Below are 20,219 nucleotides of genomic sequence, written 5' to 3' on the forward strand. Positions count from 1 at the left end.
GTAATCCCAGCACTTTCGGAGGCTGAGGCAGGCGGATCACCTGAGGTCAGGAGTTCAAGACCAGCCTGGCCAACATGGCAAAACCTCGTCTTGACTACAAATACAAAAATTAGCCAGGCGTGGTGGTGGACACCTGTAATCCCAGCGACTTGGGAGGCCGAGGCAGGAGAATTGTTTGAAATCAGGAGGCAGAGGTTGTAGTGAGCCAAGATTGTGCCATTGCATTCCAGCCTGGATGACAGAGCAAGACTCCATCTCAAAAACAAAAAACAAGTTCCACTTATTTTTTTTATTATTATTATACTTTAAGTTTTAGGGTACATGTGCACAACGTGCAGGTTTGTTACATATGTATACATGTGCCATGTTGGTGTGCTGCACCCATTAACTCATCATTTAGCATTAGGTATATCTCCTAATGCTATCCCTCCCCCCTCCCCCCACCCCACAACAGTCCCCAGTGTGTGATGTTCCCCTTCCTGTGTCCATGTGTTCTCATTGCTCAATTCCCACCTATGAGTGAGAACATGCGATGTTTGGTTTTTTGTCCTTGCGATATTTTGCTGAGAATGATGGTTTCCAATTTCATCCATGTCCCTACAAAGGACATGAACTCTTCATTTTTTATGGCTGCATAGTATTCCATGGCATATATGTGCCACATTTTCTTAATCCAGTCTATCGTTGGGCATTTGGGTTGGTTCCAAGTCTTTGCTATTGTGAATAGTGCCGCTATAAACATATGTGTGCGTGTGTCTTCATAGCAGCATGATTTATAATGCTTTGGGTATATACCCAGTAATGGGATGGCTGGGTCAAATGGTATTTCTAGTTCTAGATCCCTGAGGAATCGCCACACTGACTTCCACAATGGTTGAACTAGTTTACAGTCCCACCAACAGTGTAAAAGTGTTCCTATTTCTCCACATCCTCTCCAGTACCTGTTGTTTCCTGACTTTTTAATGATCGCCATTCTAACTGGAGGGAGATGGTATCTCATTGTGGTTTTGATTTGCATTTCTCTGATGGCCAGTGATGATGAGCATTTTTTCATGTGTCTTTTGGCTGCATAAATGTCTTCTTTTGAGAAGTGTCTGTTCATATCCTTCGCCCACTTTTTGATGGGGTTGTTTGTTTTTTTCTTGTAAATTTGTTTGAGTTCATTGTAGATTCTGGATATTAGCCCTTTGTCAGATGAGTAGGTTGCGACAATTTTCTCCCATTCTGTAGGTTGCCTGTTCACTCTGATGGTAGTTTCTTTAGCTGTGCAGAAGCTCTTTAGTTTAATTAGATACCATTTGTCAATTTTGGCTTTTGTTGCCATTGCTTTTGGTGTTTTAGACATGAAGTGCTTGCACATGCCTATGTCCTGAATGGTATTGCCTAGGTTTTCTTCTAGGGTTTTTATGGTTTTAGGTCTAACATGTAAGTCTGTAATCCATCTTGAATTAATTTTTGTATAAGGTATAAGGAAGGGATCCAGTTTCAGCTTTCTACATATGGCTAGCCAGTTTTCCCAGCACCATTTATTAAATAGGAAATCCTTTCCCCATTGCTTGTTTTTGTCAGATTTGTCAAAGATCAGATAGTTGTAGATATGCGGCATTATTTCTGAGGGCTCTGTTCTGTTCCATTGGTCTATATCTCTGTTTTGGTACCAGTACCATGCTGTTTTGGTTACTGTAGCCCTGTAGCCTTGTAGTATAGTTTGAAGTCAGGTAGCATGATGCCTCCAGCTTTGTTCTTTTGCCTTAGGATTGACTTGGCGATGCGGGCTCTTTTTTGGTTCCATATGAACTTTAAAGTAGTTTTTTCCAATTCTGTGAAGAAAGTCATTGGTAGCTTGATGGGGATGGCATTGAATCTATAAATTACCTTGGGCAGTACGGCCATTTTCACGATATTGATTCTTCCTACCCATGAGCATGGAATGCTCTTCTATTTGTTTGTATCCTCTTTTTTTTCCTTGAGCAGTGGTTTGTAGTTCTCCTTGAAGAGGTCCTTCACATCCCTTGTAAGTTGGATTCCTAGGTATTTTATTCTCTTTGAAGCAATTGTGAATGGGAGTTCACTCATGATTTGGCTCTCTGTTTGTCTGTTATTGGTGTATAAGAATGCTTGTGATTTTTGTACATTGATTTTGTATCCTGAGACTTTGCTGAAGTTGCTTATCAGCTTGAGGAGATTTTGGGCTGAGACGCTGTGGTTTTCTAGATATACAATCATGTCATCTGCAAACAGCGACAAAGTTCCACTTCTTCATAAGACCTTCCTTGTCCTTTCAGTTGAAAGTAACCTCTAACTAACTAGGGAGAAATTATGTGTCATTTCTCTGCTTTAATAATGGTAGTTCCACTAATTCTTGTATTACTATCACTTTTCAATAGGTTCTTTGACAATGTCACTAATAAGGATAGTCCATTGCCTTCAAATGTTCAGCAGGGTTCAAATGTGAGTGATGAAAAAACCAGTCATACTAGAGTGGATATTACAGATTTGATTAGAGAATCAAATGAGGTAAGTTTTTTCATGCCATAAATATATTAGCTAGCATATTTAAAATGATTGAACTATGGTCTATCTCTAATGGTATATTAAGTGTAAGATAATAATGCAAGTAGACATACAACTTAAAATCCAACTTAACTTTTAAACTGAGTTCTGTGAACTGTTCTAGGTTGTGTAACCTCCTCTGCCTCAATTTGTTTTTCATTAAATGAAATTAAATTCACTTGCTTTCACAAATAATGACCACTTTAAACATCTATCGCTGGATTAAAAGGTGAATTATTCTCATTATTATTATTCACTTCCTAGAGATTAAGAATTTTACCTATATTTTTGTACTTAGTCTATTCACATAGTAGATGGAATTCTCTCCAGTGAATATATTTAAAAACTGAAACGTGGGAGGTAAAAATTTGCAAAATCATTGAACAAGTCAGGAAATTCCCTAGAAATAGAATCAAGGCCTCCAAGAATTGAGTCTGATAAAACTGAATTGTAAAAGAAGAAGTGGATGTTTATTATGAGTGAGTATCCACTGAAATCATATCTCTTGCAGAAATATGGTAATATTCGCTATGAAGATATACACAGTATGCGCTGTCGAAATAGGTTGTATGTGATACAGACCCTAGAGGAAACAACAAAACAGAATGTGGTAAGTATGCAACCAATGGGGAAAAACCAGTTGGAGTAATTTTTTTTTTCTATAACTTTCTTTAGAAATTATCTTCTGGGTGAATAAAATGAAAAGGACTAAACTTTTGAGCTAGATCCTTGCCAAGGTTTACCCTATGGTAAATTCTTTTTTAGAGAAAATACATTATTTTCTTCTGGTTGAATTATGTTGCTTTCTCCAACATGTTTTGTACTATTTGACCTTCAAGACCACTGAGACAGGGTCTCGTTCTGTTGCCCAGGATAGAGTGCAGTGGCATGATCACAGCTCACTGTAGCCTCTACCTCCTGGGCTCAAGAGATCCTTCTTCCTCAGCCTACCGAGGAGCTGAGACTACATGCACACACCACCATGCCTGGCTAATTTTTAAAATTTTTTTTTAGAGATAGGGTCTCAGTATGTTTCCCAGGCTCTCTCAAACCCATGGGCTCAAGAGATCCTCCTTGCCTAGGCCTCCCAAAGGGTTAGGATTACAGGCGTGAGCTACCACACCTAGCCTGCAGCTCAGTGTTGAATGCTATCATGTTGGCATTTAAGCATAACATATTTGTGATGTGCTGCATCAGTAAGAACAGCCGATCTACATAGTAGTCAGTGCTCCAATGAATATTATTATCCTTGGATACCTAAAGTAAATACTATGTTTTAAATACTTGTCTTTTTAATATTTGGATGGCTCCATAAGCAACTGTTAATATTGGTTGCCTTTGGTGAATCGGATTAATAGATTGCTGGTCAGAAGGAGGAGAGTTTTACTTTGCTGTTTATATTCTTCTGTACTGTTTGAGCTTTTATCATGACCATGTGTTGTTTTTGTAAACCTACTTGCTTAAAGGCCAAGGTCCTCAGAGATACAAATCTGGGAAGATTAATGTTTCTGAAGATTCCGGGTTTAGATTTCAATTGAATAATTCAGTGAGGTTACTGTGACATAGTTAGCATAGGGCCCCTTGTTTTAGTTTTTATATGTTAGCATTTTTAAAAATTTACTGAAGTAATACATGCTCACTGTAAATAATTTAAGCATTACATAAATGTAAAAAGTAGATTCCCCACCCCAGAAGTAACCATCTTAAAATAATTTGGTATATATCCTTTCAGATCTTTTATCTAGGTGTCTGCACACATGCATGTGTATTGGAAGGATATAGTTTTTGAAATGAGATCATACCAGTCACTTTGCTCTGCAACTTTTTGCATTCAGAAATAGATCATGGTTATTGAATATCAGTAAATATAGATCTACCTCACTCTTCCTAATGCATTGAATAGTATGCCATAATATGGATATGCTATAATTTATTCACTGCTGATGTACATTTAATATGTCTCCCTTTTTTGCTCTTACAAATAATACTTTATGTAAACATTCTTGTATATATATTCTTTGCAAGATAGATATCTGGAAGTGGAAGCTGGGTAAAAGGGTATGCCCATTTAAAATTTGACAGGTCCCTGCCAAATTATGCTTCAAAAGATTTTGCCAAATTGTAATCCCACCAGCAGCCTGTAAGAATGCCCCTTTCCCCACATTCTCACTAACACCAGATATTTAAAATCTTGAATTTGTTGGCCAGGCATGGTGGCACACACTCATAGTCCCGGCTGCTCAGGAAGCTGAGACGGGAGGATCACCTTGAGCCTGGGAGTTCCAGGCTACAGTAAGCATGCCACTGCACTCCAGCCTAGGCAACAGAGCTAGACCTTGCCTCTAAAACAAACAAAACAAAACAAAATCTTCAATTTGTGCCAATGTGATAGATCAAATACTTTTCATTTAAGGTTTCAATTCACTGATCACATATGTTTATTAGCCTTTTTAATTTCTTCTCTTAATTGCCTATTCATAGCCTTTGCTTATTTTTCTATGAGATTGTCTTAAGTATTGATTTGTAGGAGCTCTTTTGACTATTAGTAGTACCAGTTCTTTGTCAGCTATATTTGTGGCCTAATATTTTCCCCTAGTCTTATTATTTCTTTCATTATCTTTATAATGTCTTTCAGATTATACAAGTTACAAATTTTCATGAAGTCTTTCTCTTTTTTATTACATGATATCTGGGTTTCATATCAAACTTAGCAGGCTTTCCCTATTTAAAATTATATAAATTATAAAAATATTTTTTCATATTGGCCTATAGTACTGGTATTGCTTTTTTAACATTTAGAACTTTAATACACCTACAGTATATTTTTTATTATGTAATATTATGTTTTTCCAACCAAAATCACTCATTTTCTAAAAACCAATTATTAAATAGTTTATCCTCACAGTACTCTACTTTTTTCATATGCTAAATTCTTATATACATACATGGGCTTTATTTTTGGACTCTCTTTTTTTGTTACTACAACAGTACCACACCCTTTCAATTACCATAGTTTGTCTACTTTGAAATCTGGTAAGGCTTTTGTTCATTTTAACAATCTGTCTTTTTAAATGTTCTTTAGTAAGCATTTTTAGTTTTCATCATATAGGTCTTACACATTTCTTATTGGGTTTATTCTACCCCTATATATTTTATTGTTTTGCTGCTAATATGAATGAGATCATTTTTCCTTTACATTGCCTAATTCTTTATTGGCTGTGTGTGTAAAAGTTATTGATTTGGGTATGTTGCTTTTCTAAGTGGTCGCATTATTGACTCTCATTAATTGTACTATTTTTTTTAGTTGACCTTGAATTTTCTGAATAGACAAGCATGTAATTTCCAGTCTTAGAATTTTGACCCTTCCTAACATTTATACCTCTTTTCTTTTTTCTGTGTTATAGCATTAAGTAGGATCTTCAGAGAATTATTGAATAATAGCAGTAGAAGCAGGCTTCCTTGTCTTATTCTTTTTGTTTTTTTTGAGACTGAGTCTCACTGTCGCCCAGGCTGGAGTGCAGTGGCACGATCTCGGCTCACTGCAACCTCCACCTCCTGGGTTCAAGCAATTCTCCTGCCTCAGCCTCCCGAGTAGCTGGGATTACAGGTGCCTGCCACCATACCCAGCTAATTTTTGTATTTTTAGTAGAGATGGGATTTCACCATGTTGACTAGGCTGGTCTCAAACTCCTGACCTCAGGTGATCCACCCGCCTCAGCCTCCCGAAGTGCTGGGTTTGCAGGCATGAGCCACCACACCCAGCCGCAGGTTTGTTATATAGGTAAATTATGTGTCACAGGGTTTCGTGTACAGATTATCTCATCACACAGGTAATAATGGTACTCAATAGGTAGTTTTTTGATCTTCACCCTCCTCCCACCCTCCATACTCATGTAGGCCCCTGTTTCTATTGTTTCCCTCTTTGTGTCCATGTGTACTCAATGTTTAGCTCCCACTTATAAGTGAGAACATGCAGTATTTGGTTTTCTTTTCCTCCGTTAGTTCACTTAGGATAACGGTCTCCAGCTCCATCCATGTTGCTCCAAAGAACATAATATTATTCTTTTTTATGGCTGCATAATATTCCATGGTGTATATTGACCACATTTTCTTTATCCAGTCTACTGTTGATGGGCATCTAAGTTGATTCCATGTCTTTGCTATTGCAAATAATGCTGTGACATACATACACATACATGTGTCTTTATGGTAGAATAATTTATATTCCTTTAGGTATATGCCCAGTAATGGGATTTCTGAGTTGAATGGTAGTTCTCTGTTAAGTTCTTTGTGATATCTTCAAACTGCTTTCCACAGTGGCTGACTTAATTTACATTTCCACCAGCAGTGTATTAGCATTCCCTTTACTCCACAACCTCACCAGCATCTTGTTATTTTTTGACTTTTTAATAATCACCATTCTGATTGTGTGAGATGGTATCTCATTGTGATTTTGATTTGCATTTCTCTAATATTTAGTGATGTTGATCATGTGCTTGTTGGCTGCATGTAGGTCTTCTTTTGAAAAGTGTCTGTTCATGTCCTTTGCCCACTTTTTTATGGAGTTGTTTGATTTTTGGGTTTTGTTTTTTGTTTTTGTTTTGAGACAGAGTCTTGCTGTGTCACCCAGGCTGGAGTGCAGTGGTGCGATCTTGGCTCACTGCAAGCTCTGCCTCCCAGGTTCACGCCATTCTCCTGCCTCAGCCTCCCGAGTAGCTGGAACTACAGGTGCCCGCCACCATGCCCAGCTAATTTTTTGTGTTTTTAGTAGAGACGGGGTTTCACCACGTTAGCCAGGATGGTCTCAATCTCCTGACCTCGTGATCCACCCGCCTCAGCCTCCCAAAGTGCTGGGATTATAGGCATGAGCCACCACACCTGGCCTGGTTTTTAATTTTTTAGCTTCCTGTGGAGTCTGGATATTAGACCTTTGTCAGATGCATAGTTTGCAAATATTTTCTCCCACTGTGTAGGTTGTCTGTTTACTCTGTTGATAGTTTTACTGTGCAAACGCTCCTTAGTTTAATTAGTCCCATTTGTCAAATTTTATTTTTGTTGCAATTGCTTTTGGCATTTTTGTCGTGAAATCTTTGCCACCACCTATATCTAGAATGGTACTCCCTAGGTTTTCTTCAAGGCTTTTTATAGTTGTAGGTTTTACATTTAAGTCTTTAATCCATCTTGAGTTGATTTTTGTATATGGTGGAAGGTAGGGACCTAGCTTCAATCTTCTACCTATGGTTAGCCAGTTATCCCAGCACCATTTATTGAATAGGTTGTCCTTTCCCCATTGCTTGTTATTGTTGACTTTGTTAAAGATCAGATGGTTATAGGTGTGCAGCTTTATTTCTGGGCACTCCATTCTGTTCCGTTAGACTATGTGTGTTTTTGTACCTGTACCATGCTGTTTTGGTTACTGTAGCCTTGTAGTATAGTTTGAAGGTGAATAACATGATGCCTCTAGCTTTGTTCATTTTGCTTAGTATTGCTTTGGCTATTTGGGCTCCTTTCTGGTTCCATATGAATTTTCTAGAATAGTTTTTTCTAATTCTGTGAAGAATGTCATTGGTAGTTTGATAGGAATAGCACTGAATCTTTAAATTGCTTTGGTTGGTATGGCCTTTTTAACAATATTGATTCTTCCTATCCATGAGCATGGAATGTTTTTCATTTGCTTGTGTCACCTCTGATTTCTTTGAGAAATGTTTTGTAATCCCCATTGTAGAGACCTTTCACCTCCATAGTTAGCTGTATTCCTAGGTATTTTACTCTTTTTTTGGCTATCATGAGTAGGATTGAGTTCTTGATTTGGCTCTCAGCTTGGACTTTGTTGGTACATAGAAATGCTACTGATTTTTGTATTCTGAAACTTTGCCAAAGTTGTTTACTAAATCTAGGAGCTTTTGGGCTGAGACTTTGGGGTTTTCTACATATAGAATCATATCATCTGCAAATAGAAATAGTTTGACTTCCTCTCTTCCTATTTGGATGCCTTTTATTTCTTTCTCTTGCCTGATTGTTCGGGCTAGGACTGTCTGTACTATGTTGAACCAGAGTGGTGAGAGTGGGCATCCTTGTCTTCTGGTTCTCAAGGGGAATGCTTCCAGCTTTTACCCATTCAGTATGATTTCGGTTGTGGATTTGTCATAAATGGCTCTTATTATTTTGAGATACAGTTCTTCAATGCCTGGTTTGTTGAGGCTTTTTAACACGAAGGGATGTTGAATCTTACTGAAAGCTTTTTCTGCGTCTATTGAGATGATCGTGTGGTTTTTGTTTTAGTTCTGTTTTTGTGATGAATTGCATTAATTGATTTGTGTATGTTGAACCAACCTTGTATCCCAGGGATAAAGCATACTTGCTCATGGTGTGTTAGCATTTTGATGTGCTGCTGGATTTGGTTTGCTAGTAGTTTGTTGAGGATTTTTGCATCTGTTCTCCTCAAGGATATTGGCCTGGAGTTTTCTCTTTTTTTGTTGTGTCTCTGCCGGTTATTGGTAGCAGAATGACACTGGCCTAAAAGAATGCGTTAAGGAGGAGTCATTTCCCCTCAATTTTTTGCAATAGTTTCAGTAGGAATGGTACCAGCTCTTCTTTATATGTCTGGTAGAATTTGGCTGTGAATCCATCTGGTACTGGGCTTTTTATGATTGGTGTGTGTGTGTGTGTGTGTGTGTGTGTTTCTGATTCAATTTTAGAACTTGTTTTTGGTCTGTTCAGGGTTTCAATTTCTTCCTGGTCCAATCTTGGCAAGTTGTGTGTTTCCAGGAATTTATCATTTCTTCTAGGTTTTCTAGTTTGTGTGCATAGAGGTGTTCATAGTAGTCTCTGAGGGTATTTTTTGTATTTCTGTGGGGTCAGTGGTAATGTCTCTTTGTCATTTCTGATTGTGTCTATTTGTATTGTCTCTTTTTTCTTTATTAGTTTAGCTAGTGATCTATCAGTCTTATTTATTCTTTTAAATAGCCAACTCATGGATTCATTGATCTTTTGTATGGGTTTTCATGTCTTGATTTCATTCAGATCAGCTCTGATTTTGGTAATTTCTTGTCTTCTGCTAGCTTTGGGATTGGTTTGTTCTTGTTTTCCTAGTTCCTCTAGGTGTGATGTTAGGTTGTTAATTTCAGATCTTTCTAACTTTTTTATGTAAGCATTTATGCTGTAAACTTCCTTCTTAACACTGCTTTAACTGTGTACCAGAGATTCTGATATGCTGTATCTTTATTCTCATTAGTTTTAAATATTTATTGATTTATTCCTTAGTTTCATTGCTTACCCAAAAGTCATTCAGGAGCAGATTGTTTAATTTTTATGTGATTTTATGGTTTTGAGCAATCTTCTTAGTATTTATTTTCATTTTTATTATGCTATGGTCCAAGTGTATAGTTGTTATGATTTTCGGTTTTTTGAATTTGCTGAGGATTGTTTTATGTCTGATTGTGTGGTTAATTTTAGAGTATGTGCCATGTGCAGATGAGAAGAATATATTCTGTTGTTTTGGGGGGAAAAGTTCTGTAGATATCTGTTAGGTCCATTTGGTCAAGTGTTGAGTTCAGGTCCCGAATATCTTTGTTAGTTTTCTGCCTTGATGATATGACTAATACTGTCAGTGGGGTGTTGAAGTCCCCCACTATTATTGTGTAGTTATCTAAGTCTCTTTATAGGCCTCTAAGAACCTGTTTCATGAATCTGAGTGCTCCTGTGTTGACTGCGTATATATTTAAGATAGATGTCTTCTTGTTGACTTGAATCCTTTACCATTATATAATTCCTTTTTTGTTTTGTTTTGTTGTTGTTGTTGGCCTGAAGTCTGTTTTGTCTGAAATCAGAATAGCAAGCCCTGATTTTTTCTGTTTTCCATTTGCTTGGTAGATTCTTCCTCAACCTTTTACTTTGAGCCTTTGGATGTCATTGCATGTGAGATAGGTCTCTTGAAGACATCATACAGTTGCATCTCACTATCTTATCCAACTTGCCACTCTGTGCCTTTTAATTAGGGCAGTCTGGTTACATTCTGGTTAGCCTGTTTACATTCAAGGTTAATATTAATATGTGTAGATTTGATCCTGGTATCATGTTGTTAGCTGACTATTATGCAAAACTGATTGTGTAGTTGCTTTATTGTGTCAATAGTCTATGTACTTAAGTGTGTTTTTGTAGTGGCTGATAATCGTCTTTCCTTTCCATATTTAGCACTCCTTTCAAGATCTCTTGTAAGGCAGATCTAATGAACATGAATTCCCTTAGCATTTGCTTGTCTGAGAAGGATCTTATTTCTCCTTTGCTTATGAAGCTTAGTTTGGCTGAATACGAAATTATTGGCTGGAGTTTCTTTTCTTTAAGAATGCTGAATATAGGCCCTCAATCTTTTTTGGCTTGTAGCATTTCTGCTGAATAGTACACTGTTAGGCTAATGGGATTTCCTTTTTAGGTGACCTGCTCCTTATCTCTAGCTACCTTTAATATTTTTTCTTTCATGTTGACCTTGGAGAATCTGATGACTGTGTGGCTTGGGGATGGTAATCTCATATAGTATCTTGCAGGGGTTCTCTGCATTTCCAGAATTTAATGTTGTCCTGTCTAGCAAAGTTGGGGAAATGTTCATTTATTTTTGTCTAAGTTAATTCAGAGAACCAGTCTTCGAGTTCTGAGATTCCTTCCTCAGCTTGGTCTATTCTGTTGTCAATGCTTGTGATAGTATTATGAAATTCTTGTAGTAAGTTTTTAAGCCCTATCAGATCAGTTTGATTCTTTCTTAAAATGGTCATTTTGTCTTTCACCTCCTGTATCCTTTTATTGTATTCCTTAGATTCCTTGGATTGGGTTTCAACATTCTCCTGAATCTCAATGATCTTCAGTTCTATGTAGATTCTGAATTATATGTCTGTCATTTCAGCCATTTCAGCCTGGCTAAGAACCACTGCTGGGGAACTAGTGCAGTTGTTTGGAGGTAAGGTGACGCTCTGGTTTTTTGAGTTGCCGGAGTTCTTGTGCTGGTTCTTTCTCATCTGCGTGAGCTGATATTCCTTTAATCTCTGAAGTTGTTTTCCTTTGGATGGGTTTTTTTTGCTTTTATCTTCTTTGATGCCCTTGGGGGTTTAATTGTGGTATAAGGTGGGTTCAGTTGACTGGCTTTGATTTTGAAGATTTCAGATGGCCAAGGCTCACCTGAGCTCTCCTGAGATGAGTGTGCTACCTCTGCGGGGCTGGTACCGGACCCCCAGCTTTGTTCTCTGGGCCCTCGGGGCTAGGAACCTGCTCTGCCAGAGAGGCCAAGGTGTTCCCAGTCCACTGGCCTCAACACTACAATGGAGGTGCTAGCCAAAACACTTAGTCGGGGTGGTGGCGGTGGAATCCATGCTTGCTCGTGCATGCCAGCATCCGTGGCAGCGTGGCAGCATACACATGCATTGGCTCAGGCTGGGTGCTCGTAGGAGCCTTTACCTTAGTTTTCACAGGTGGTGTATACTGGCAGAATATTTTAGTGTTGTCTTTTGGGCTGCGATCCAGTAGGTGGCGCTTAAGAGTGTTAGCCAGCAGATAGCTTCTTGCTCTGCTGCATGGCTCCGGGGTAATGGTCTGTGACTGGGGACAGGGAGATGGCCCATTCACCTAGTCCACCCCTGGGCCTTGGAGGAACCCCTTCTGATTACTGGCTTCATGCCCGCATTTCTTTTGTTGGGTGCTCTGGTCCACAGGGCTCCCTCAGGTAGGAGCCACAGTTGGCAAACAGGTCTTATCCTTACTGGGTCGGCCCTGTGGAGGGAGGCACACACCACCCCTCTATCAAGCTGCGAACGTGGGTGTCTCATCTCTCAGTGATGCTTGGGCACCACCTAAGTCAGAAAGTCCCGCCCAACTAGGAGCTGCGGGGGTGAGTAGTGTCACCTAATCTGCTGTCCAAGTGCATCCTGAGGGTACCAGGGGTTGCAACTGCCAGCAGAGTTTAGGCAGAAGCTGGACCATTGGACTGGAAGCTCTAACAGGCATTGCCCACCTGGCTACCAGTGGTGGAGCGTGGTGGGGTCACCTGCCCTGCCTGTTGCGTGTTTCCAGTGACAACAGGATGTTGCAGCCACTGGCTAAGTTCAGGCAGAAGCGGGACATCTGGGCTGGAAGCTCCAGCAGGTGTTGCTCGCCTGGCTACCAGTGACAGGAGCGGGTGGGGTCGTCCGCCCTGCCGTGCAGGTGTTTCATGGGACAACAGGAGGCTGCAGCCTCTGGCCGATTTCGGGCAGAAGTGGTAGTGCTGGGCTGGAAGCTGGCACCAAGCCTTGTCTGGTGAGGAGGGTGGACCAATCCTACTGCTCCCAGGCACCGTGACTGTGGCCTCTATTGGGGCTGTGGCGCTGGTGTTGGTCTGTTCCAGGATCTGAGGCTTGTAGAGGTCCCGTTGGACTTAAGAGTTGCCTCCGCAAACCGTCTGGGTGGCTCTCTGCCTCAGTTTAGAGGTGAGGTGGGAGGATGAGAGTGGCGAGTAGGGGGTTAGGGCAGGGGAATTCTCCCACTCCCAGCCTTACACAGATCCCCATGGAGAGTGTGAATTACCCTCTCCCGTATTGGAGAGCTTCTCCTGACTCCACATTGATGCCAGATAGGCTGCTGCCCAGCTTCACTCCTCTCTGCTCTCTGTGTCCCCTTGCTGCTTTGATGGTTCCCAGTGTGGTTTCTTAGATGATTGGCTTTTAGGGTCAGTGTTCACTAAACCCTTTGTTTCCCCTCGATAAGAGAGCAGCACCCGTGATCTGCTTCTAGTTTGTCATATTGGCCCCTCCCATGCTGGGCCCCTTTTTTTTTTTTTTTTTTTTTTTTTTTTTTGAGACAGTCTCACTCTGTCGCCCAGGCTGGAATACAGTGGCATGATCTCGGCTCACTGCAACCTCTGCCTCCCGGGTTCAAGTGATTCTTGTGCCTCAGTCTCCCGAGTAGCTGCGATTATAGGCATACGCCACCACACCTGGCTAATTTTTGTATTTTTAGTAGAGACAGGGTTTCACCAAGTTGGCCAGGCTGGTCTTGAACTCCTGGCCTCAAATGATCTGCCTGCCTTGGCCTCCCAAGTGCTGGGATTACAGGCATGAGCCACCATTCCTCTGCTGGGCACTTTAAATGACCTCTGTATCCATGCTTAAATTATCCACTTCTCGATGATAGTCATTTGTGATTTCTTTCGTCTCACTTGCCAGAAATGTGTCTATCTTATTGATTTTTTCAATAAACCAACTCTTAATTTTATTTACTGAGTCTACCGGTTTTTTTTAATTTTCCGTATTTCATCAATTCTAGCTTTTTTCTTTACCTTTGCTTTCAAATTTCTTAGATACCATAATGATTGTATCATTAGTCCTTCTTCTTCATGGAATAGGATAAAAGTACATATTTTCTAAGCTTATTACTTCTTGGATTATGTTTTTTGGCATAGAGAGGGAATGTACATCTCCCAATGCCTTTGAAGTATTTAATAGCAACCTCACATGATGACTAGATATGCTGCTTATGTGGCAAGAGAGGAATATATGGAATAGGACTTAGAATACTGTTACTTATATTTATAGACATTAAGTGGCTGTTCTTTGGCAGTGATTTCTGAGTATGAAGAGATGAATATCAAAGTACATATTAGAGTAGAATTGAACTAGTCTACTACTACTTTTTAAAAGGATAAAATAGATAACAACTTTATAATATAATAACTTATAATAACTTTATTATTCATTTAAGAAGTTAAAAGACAAATATTTTCTTCTAGCAGAGAGAGACTCTAAGGTAATTCAAAGAGAATTTCTTTACTGCAATGTTAAATTCTGTGTACTAAATTGGTTTTAATCTTTTTAAAGTTGCGTGTTGTATCACAAGATGTGAAATTGAGCCTTCAAGAATTGGAAGAACTTTATGTCATCTTTAAGGTACTGTTGTTCTTCTTTAAATGAAAAATAATGCTTTTTTTAGCAGAATTGTATCACAGCCATTCTAATTATTTTTATCTTTATTTTAGCAGACATGGTTTTTAAAATCTTCCAAAATTACTTTTTCTAATTAGTAACTTTCCTTTTTTATTTATTTTTAATAGAAAGAGCTGTTTTTATCTTGTTATTGGTGTTTGGGTTGCCCAGTATTGAAGCATCATGACCCCAGTCTGCCATATTTGGAACAGTATCAGATTGACTGCCAGCAGTTCAGAGTGTTGTATCATTTGTTGAGTCCCTGGGCTCATTCTGCAAATAAAGACTCACTAGCTTTATGGACATTCAGATTGTTAGATGAAAACTCTGATTGCCTTATAAACTTCAAAGAATTCTCCTCTGCAATTGGTAAGATGATTTTTTTAAGCAAAAAAAAAGGTGCTCCTAGAAATACTTAGTACTGCCTATTATTGCCAATTTAGTCAGATTATATCACCATGGGTTACAGTGTGTTTAGCTTTAGTAATAAATGGACCCTTTTCTGCATTTGTTGCTAAATCTAAGTATTTTGATATTATTTTCCCCAACCCTTTCAGAAAAGCAAGCTGTTAGATGTGAGTGTTTTAAGGGTTAACATAAGGAAGATAACGTCCCAGTTTTCCCACACTCAGATGCATGGGTACTACCGAAGGACTTCCCCCACCCCACCAACCTCCCCGTAAAAATTCAACCACATAGCCTAGAAGAGTGGTAGATAAATACCCAGCAAACATGTTGTACCTACAGATAGTCAAGATGTTGTACCTGTAGATATTGTTCCTTTGCTTTTCCAGATACCCCAGCATGCTTTCTTATCAGGGATCGCCCCTTGAAGAACAGTTCTCTCCTGCACAGGCCTCATTCAAAAGAAAAGAGAAATCTGAGATTGGGGGGAAGGAGCTAGGAAAGAGAACATTTTACTTTTTTGATAAAGAGTATTTTGCTTATACAGTTATACACTTGAAGGAGAGCATCTGATTGACTAGGTGGTTGTTTAATTGTTAGCTTAAGTAACAGGTTTCTAAATCCTAATTTTTGACTAATGTCTATATCTTAATTAATCTTTGTTGCTGAAATTGATTGGATGTTCTTTAGATACATGATTATTTACAATTGAATTTTATTGAACAGACATAATGTACAATGGAAGTTTTACTGAGAAGCTTAAGCTGCTTTTTAAGCTACATATTCCTCCAGGTAAGAGTTTACCAGTCTTTAACGATGTACAGCAGGAATTTATTCCATTTTAGCAAGTATAATTACAGATTTTTTTAACAACTAATTTTCAACATGATATAAGATCGTTGCTTCACTGTGGCCCTCAAATTATATTATGACTACTTTTGCTGATATAGATACAGTGATCTTCTATGGAAGAGATTCTGTGTAACATATGGGCCCACAAGTTTCCTTCCTGTTAGTAGTCAATTTAATGATAAGTAGTTTGTATCTAAGAATCACATATCATTTGATTCTTGGTATAATGTTGAATTGTTGTTGTTGTCATTAGAGTGGAAATTAACTTTAGACAAACTGCCAAACCTGCGAAATACTACAAATTATTCAGAAAAATGGGACAAGGCAGCAGGGATATTAAATATTTTAAAAAGGAAGCACAATAAACGCTATCATTTATTAAGCACTTGCTCTGTCAAGACATTAACTTTACATGCATTTTTTAAATTTAATTCTCACAATATCCCTGATAGGTGGCATTATCCTTCCAATTTTGATGATAAGGAAACTGAGAGCTGGAAAGATAAAAATTTGCCAAAGATCACATCGCTAATAAATTGCATAGCAAACTGAAGTCTGACTCCAAAGCTCACATTTCTTTATATTCTTCCGTACTACCTCAAAATTACCACACCGTTCAGTTTACTTGTTTTTCCCACTGACCTGAAGAGGATGTCTTGCCAAAGCCTGATCCCTACTTTGTGAAAACAGTCTTAGGCTTTAAACTGAAGGAGCATTGCAAAAAGTACCTTTTAGCCGAGATGGGGTAATTCACAAAAACAAACAGCACCTCATAATTTGTTTAAAGCTACACCTGGGATCCCTTTTCAGCTTTTCTCAGGATAGCCGGGAAACATTCTTTACCACACCAACAAGGTAAAGGCCATGTTTAACCCTTCACACACTCAAATCACAAACACAGCATTAAAAGCAAAAGACAAATCACCTAAAAATTTAATTATAAAAGGAGTTTCCATTGTCAAATCAGGCTACTGTTAGAATGTTTAATATTGTCATCAACTATGCTTTTAACAGAGGGATAAAAAATAGGAAAAACATTATGTACCTGTTAAAGCACAAGTAGGAAGTAAACCAAAGCACCCAACTTTCTGTTTTCCTTATTATTGAGGATGTTTTTTAAATGGCTGAGGTCACATTTTCAGAGATTTCTAAATGCCAGATTTAAACAATTTCAACTTTTAATAGCTCTTGGAAAACCATTAAAAAAACAAGTAGAAAAAAATAGGACTCAAAATGATCAACTACTTCTTGTATTTACTATATTTTATATATATTACATATATTACAGTATAATTACTATATATTACAGTAGAGTAGAACCACTTCTGTATTTCTTCACTTACATCTTTCTTATACAGAAACTCTTTAACACCCAGTTCCCAGATATACCTGACCCATTATGAACCTCATCTCTGCCCCTGGTTGTTAATAAATGTAATTTGGGTTATTTATATGTTTTCAGCTTATACTGAAGTGAAATCTAAGGATGCTTCAAAAGGAGATGAACTTTCCAAGGAAGAATTACTTTATTTCAGTCAGCTGCATGGTAAATACCTGTTTAAAATGTTAACTGTTTTGATGATTAGCCACCCATAAAGATCTTGCTGACTTAGATATACTATACCCAACTAAAATTGGGCTTCGTTTTAACTTATACTTCTTTTGTATTACCACAGCACTTAGCATGGTCCATAAATGTTTGACCGGTTAACCAAATTGCATTTTGGTGCTTTGATTTGTGGAATTTCTTGCTTATTGGAGACTCAATAAAGTATTTTGTTTCTACTTACGTTGCAGAAATTTCTAAAATGTATTAGACCATTTTCATGCCTTGATAAAATACAATAGAATCTTTGATGATTAAAGGCCATAGCTATTTTTCAAACAGTGAATACTTATTATAAATCACTGTTGGTGTAGGAGACAGGGATGAGTCTGTCTCCAAGACAAAATTTAAAGTGATATGAGTTTATTTTTGTGTCCTTTAGTTTATTTTCATAAATATTCAATGTCCTATAGAGGGATGAACCCTGATTAATGTATATTTGTGGTTATTATATGTTAAAGTGTTTGAACATTAAGTTTGAAGGGACCTTACAAATCATCTAGTCAAGTCTCTTCCTTTTATAGATAAAGGCACTGAGGCCCAGAGAGAAGTGACTTGTGCAAGGTTTCACAGTGAGTTGTTGCCACAGTCAGGGCTTTGTAGCACACTCTTCTGACGTCCAGTATGTGCTTTTTTTTCTCCTGATAATAAAAGTAATATGAATTTATTTAAAGAAAGTCACAAAGAAGAAAATACCACCCAGAAATAAATACTTAATATTTGGTATGCTTCCTTCTAAGATTTTTTAAAATACGGATTTTCCCCCAATGTTCTTTTTACTATGAAAGTTTTGGAATATTTTGTCTTCTGATGATAGGTCAAGTCAGCTAAAATTTGTTTGCAGAATTGAATAAAATAATGTGCTTATACGTCTATATGAAACATTATTTTGCTTTCAAAGAGTATTTGTTAAACATCTTACAGAATGCAATTACATCTTTTCTTATAGTTTCCAAGCCTGCAAATGAGAAGGAAGCAGAATCAGCAAAACACAGCCCTGAAAAAGGTACTATGATCTAGGAGTTATCATTTAATTTATTTAGTTATTTTTTATGTAAATAAGGATAGCTACAAAGAGGGAAAAGGTGGATTCCTTTTAAAGGCTATTGATGTCTCAGAAATTATAGAAAATATGATAGTAAATGACCCATATTCATTTAATTTTATTATTTTTAGAAGATTTGTTTTTAGTTACAAAAGTAATAGATAATTCTTAGAAAAGAAATTCAGACAGTACATAAGTCCTTTTGCCTTCACGCAACCCTACCCAAAAACATTTTTGTCTATATCCTTTTCAGATCTATTCCTATGTATACACAATGTATGCAGACATCTCTCTTTTTTAAAAAAAATATTCCATAAGTACTGTTTTATAATTTCCTTTTTGGATTTTGCAGTATATCATGGACATCTTTTAATGTCAGTACATTTGTATCTTAAACTCTTTGAATGAATAAGTAGTGTTTCAAATTTTTGAAAAAGAGCTACTACAGACCACTTTGTTTTGTTTGTTTTGAGATGGAGTCTTGCTCTGTCGCCCAGGCTGGAGTGCAGTGGCATGATCTCAGCTCACTGCAACATCTGCCTCCCAGATTCAAGCCATTCTCCTGCCTCAGCATCCCGAGTAGCTGGGACTACAGGCGCCCACCACCACACCCGGCTAATTTTCATATTTTTAGTAGAGACAGGGTTTCACCATGTTGGCCAGGCTGATCTCGAACTCCTGGCCTCAGGTGATCTGCCCACCTCGGCCTCCCAAAGCCCTGGAATTACAGGCGTGAGCCACCGTGCCCAGCCCGCTTTGGAACAATATATGCATATTAAGAACATAATATAGAAGCTGTTTTAAACTTAATAGTATACATGAGAATGACTACATAAAATTTGCATTATTAAGTCGGGGTGTATTGTTTTAATCTAAATATGTCCTTTCTCCCTCTCTCGCCACATATTCCCTAGTTCCCAACTTTCCTAAAGTAAACGTTTTAGTCTAAACAGAAATGGGAAAAGTATTCTGAGAGCCAGTGGGTGAAATGAAAGGTAATTTCAGATCATTTCCTGGATTAAAAAAAATGGAATCTTATATCTCAGTGAAATACCTTTTAATCATAATTATTATTTTTGAAATTTGGGAAAGTATAGTGGGCTGTTCCTTATGAAATGGTTTTACTCCCTTTCTTCAGGCAAAGGGAAAATTGATATTCAAGCATATCTAAGTCAATGGCAAGATGAGCTTTTCAAAAAAGAAGAAAACATTAAGGATTTACCAAGAATGAATCAGGTATAGCATTTTTAAAATGAAAATTCTAAGTTCTTGCTTTTTTGTATGGATGTGGGTGTAATCTCTAAAATAGCTAACATGCTATTCCCAAAATAGTTAAATAATCTATCTATTAGCTCTCTAAGTTTCAGATGAGCATGGAAGAGTGGGAAGAAATTTTTTAATGATTTTTTTATTTTTAACACTCAAATGTGTCCAGTGTTTCAGAGAATTCTTCTGCTGTGACATGTACCTATAGAAAAAAAGTATGTGTAGTATATTTCCAACTTTATTGGAAATGTTCATTTATTCAGTAAACATTTGTTTACTGTATACCAGATACCAAACCCAATGCTAGGTACTGGGAATGATAAATTACTGAGATGGGTCACACCCTGGTTCCTACTGATCTTATATCTGAACATAATTTTAAGTTCATCTTTTTCTTATACACTGCCTAATCAAAATGTGTTCTTCTTTTTTTAATTAAAATCTGGTTAGTACAGATACTGAGGATCCCGAGAACTTTACCAAAATGAAAACTATCAAATAACTTCATATTTTTCAGTGGACTATATCATTTGACAATTGAATAAGTACT

General features: G+C 37.8%; 1 protein-coding gene across 3 annotated transcripts in view; it reads left to right on the forward strand.

Annotated features, from left to right (window-relative positions):
* TBC1D8B (TBC1 domain family member 8B) overlaps positions 1-20,219 on the forward strand; it is a 72,973-nt gene that overhangs the window by 48,040 nt on the left and 4,714 nt on the right. For 2 of the 3 annotated variants that reach the window (XM_063703244.1, XM_063703245.1), the window contains 9 exons: positions 2,388-2,517; positions 3,065-3,163; positions 14,391-14,459; positions 14,624-14,864; positions 15,627-15,692; positions 17,215-17,298; positions 17,883-17,930; positions 18,308-18,364; positions 19,542-19,639. In XM_063703244.1, the coding sequence (XP_063559314.1) occupies positions 2,388-2,517; positions 3,065-3,163; positions 14,391-14,459; positions 14,624-14,864; positions 15,627-15,692; positions 17,215-17,298; positions 17,883-17,930; positions 18,308-18,364; positions 19,542-19,639 (892 nt within the window). The remainder of the gene's footprint in view (positions 1-2,387; positions 2,518-3,064; positions 3,164-14,390; positions 14,460-14,623; positions 14,865-15,626; positions 15,693-17,214; positions 17,299-17,882; positions 17,931-18,307; positions 18,365-19,541; positions 19,640-20,219) is intronic. The other variant, XM_004064656.5, reaches the window with a different exon arrangement.

Source organism: Gorilla gorilla, chromosome X, assembly GCF_029281585.2.
Source record: "Gorilla gorilla gorilla isolate KB3781 chromosome X, NHGRI_mGorGor1-v2.1_pri, whole genome shotgun sequence".
NCBI classification, from domain to species: Eukaryota; Metazoa; Chordata; class Mammalia; order Primates; family Hominidae; genus Gorilla; species Gorilla gorilla.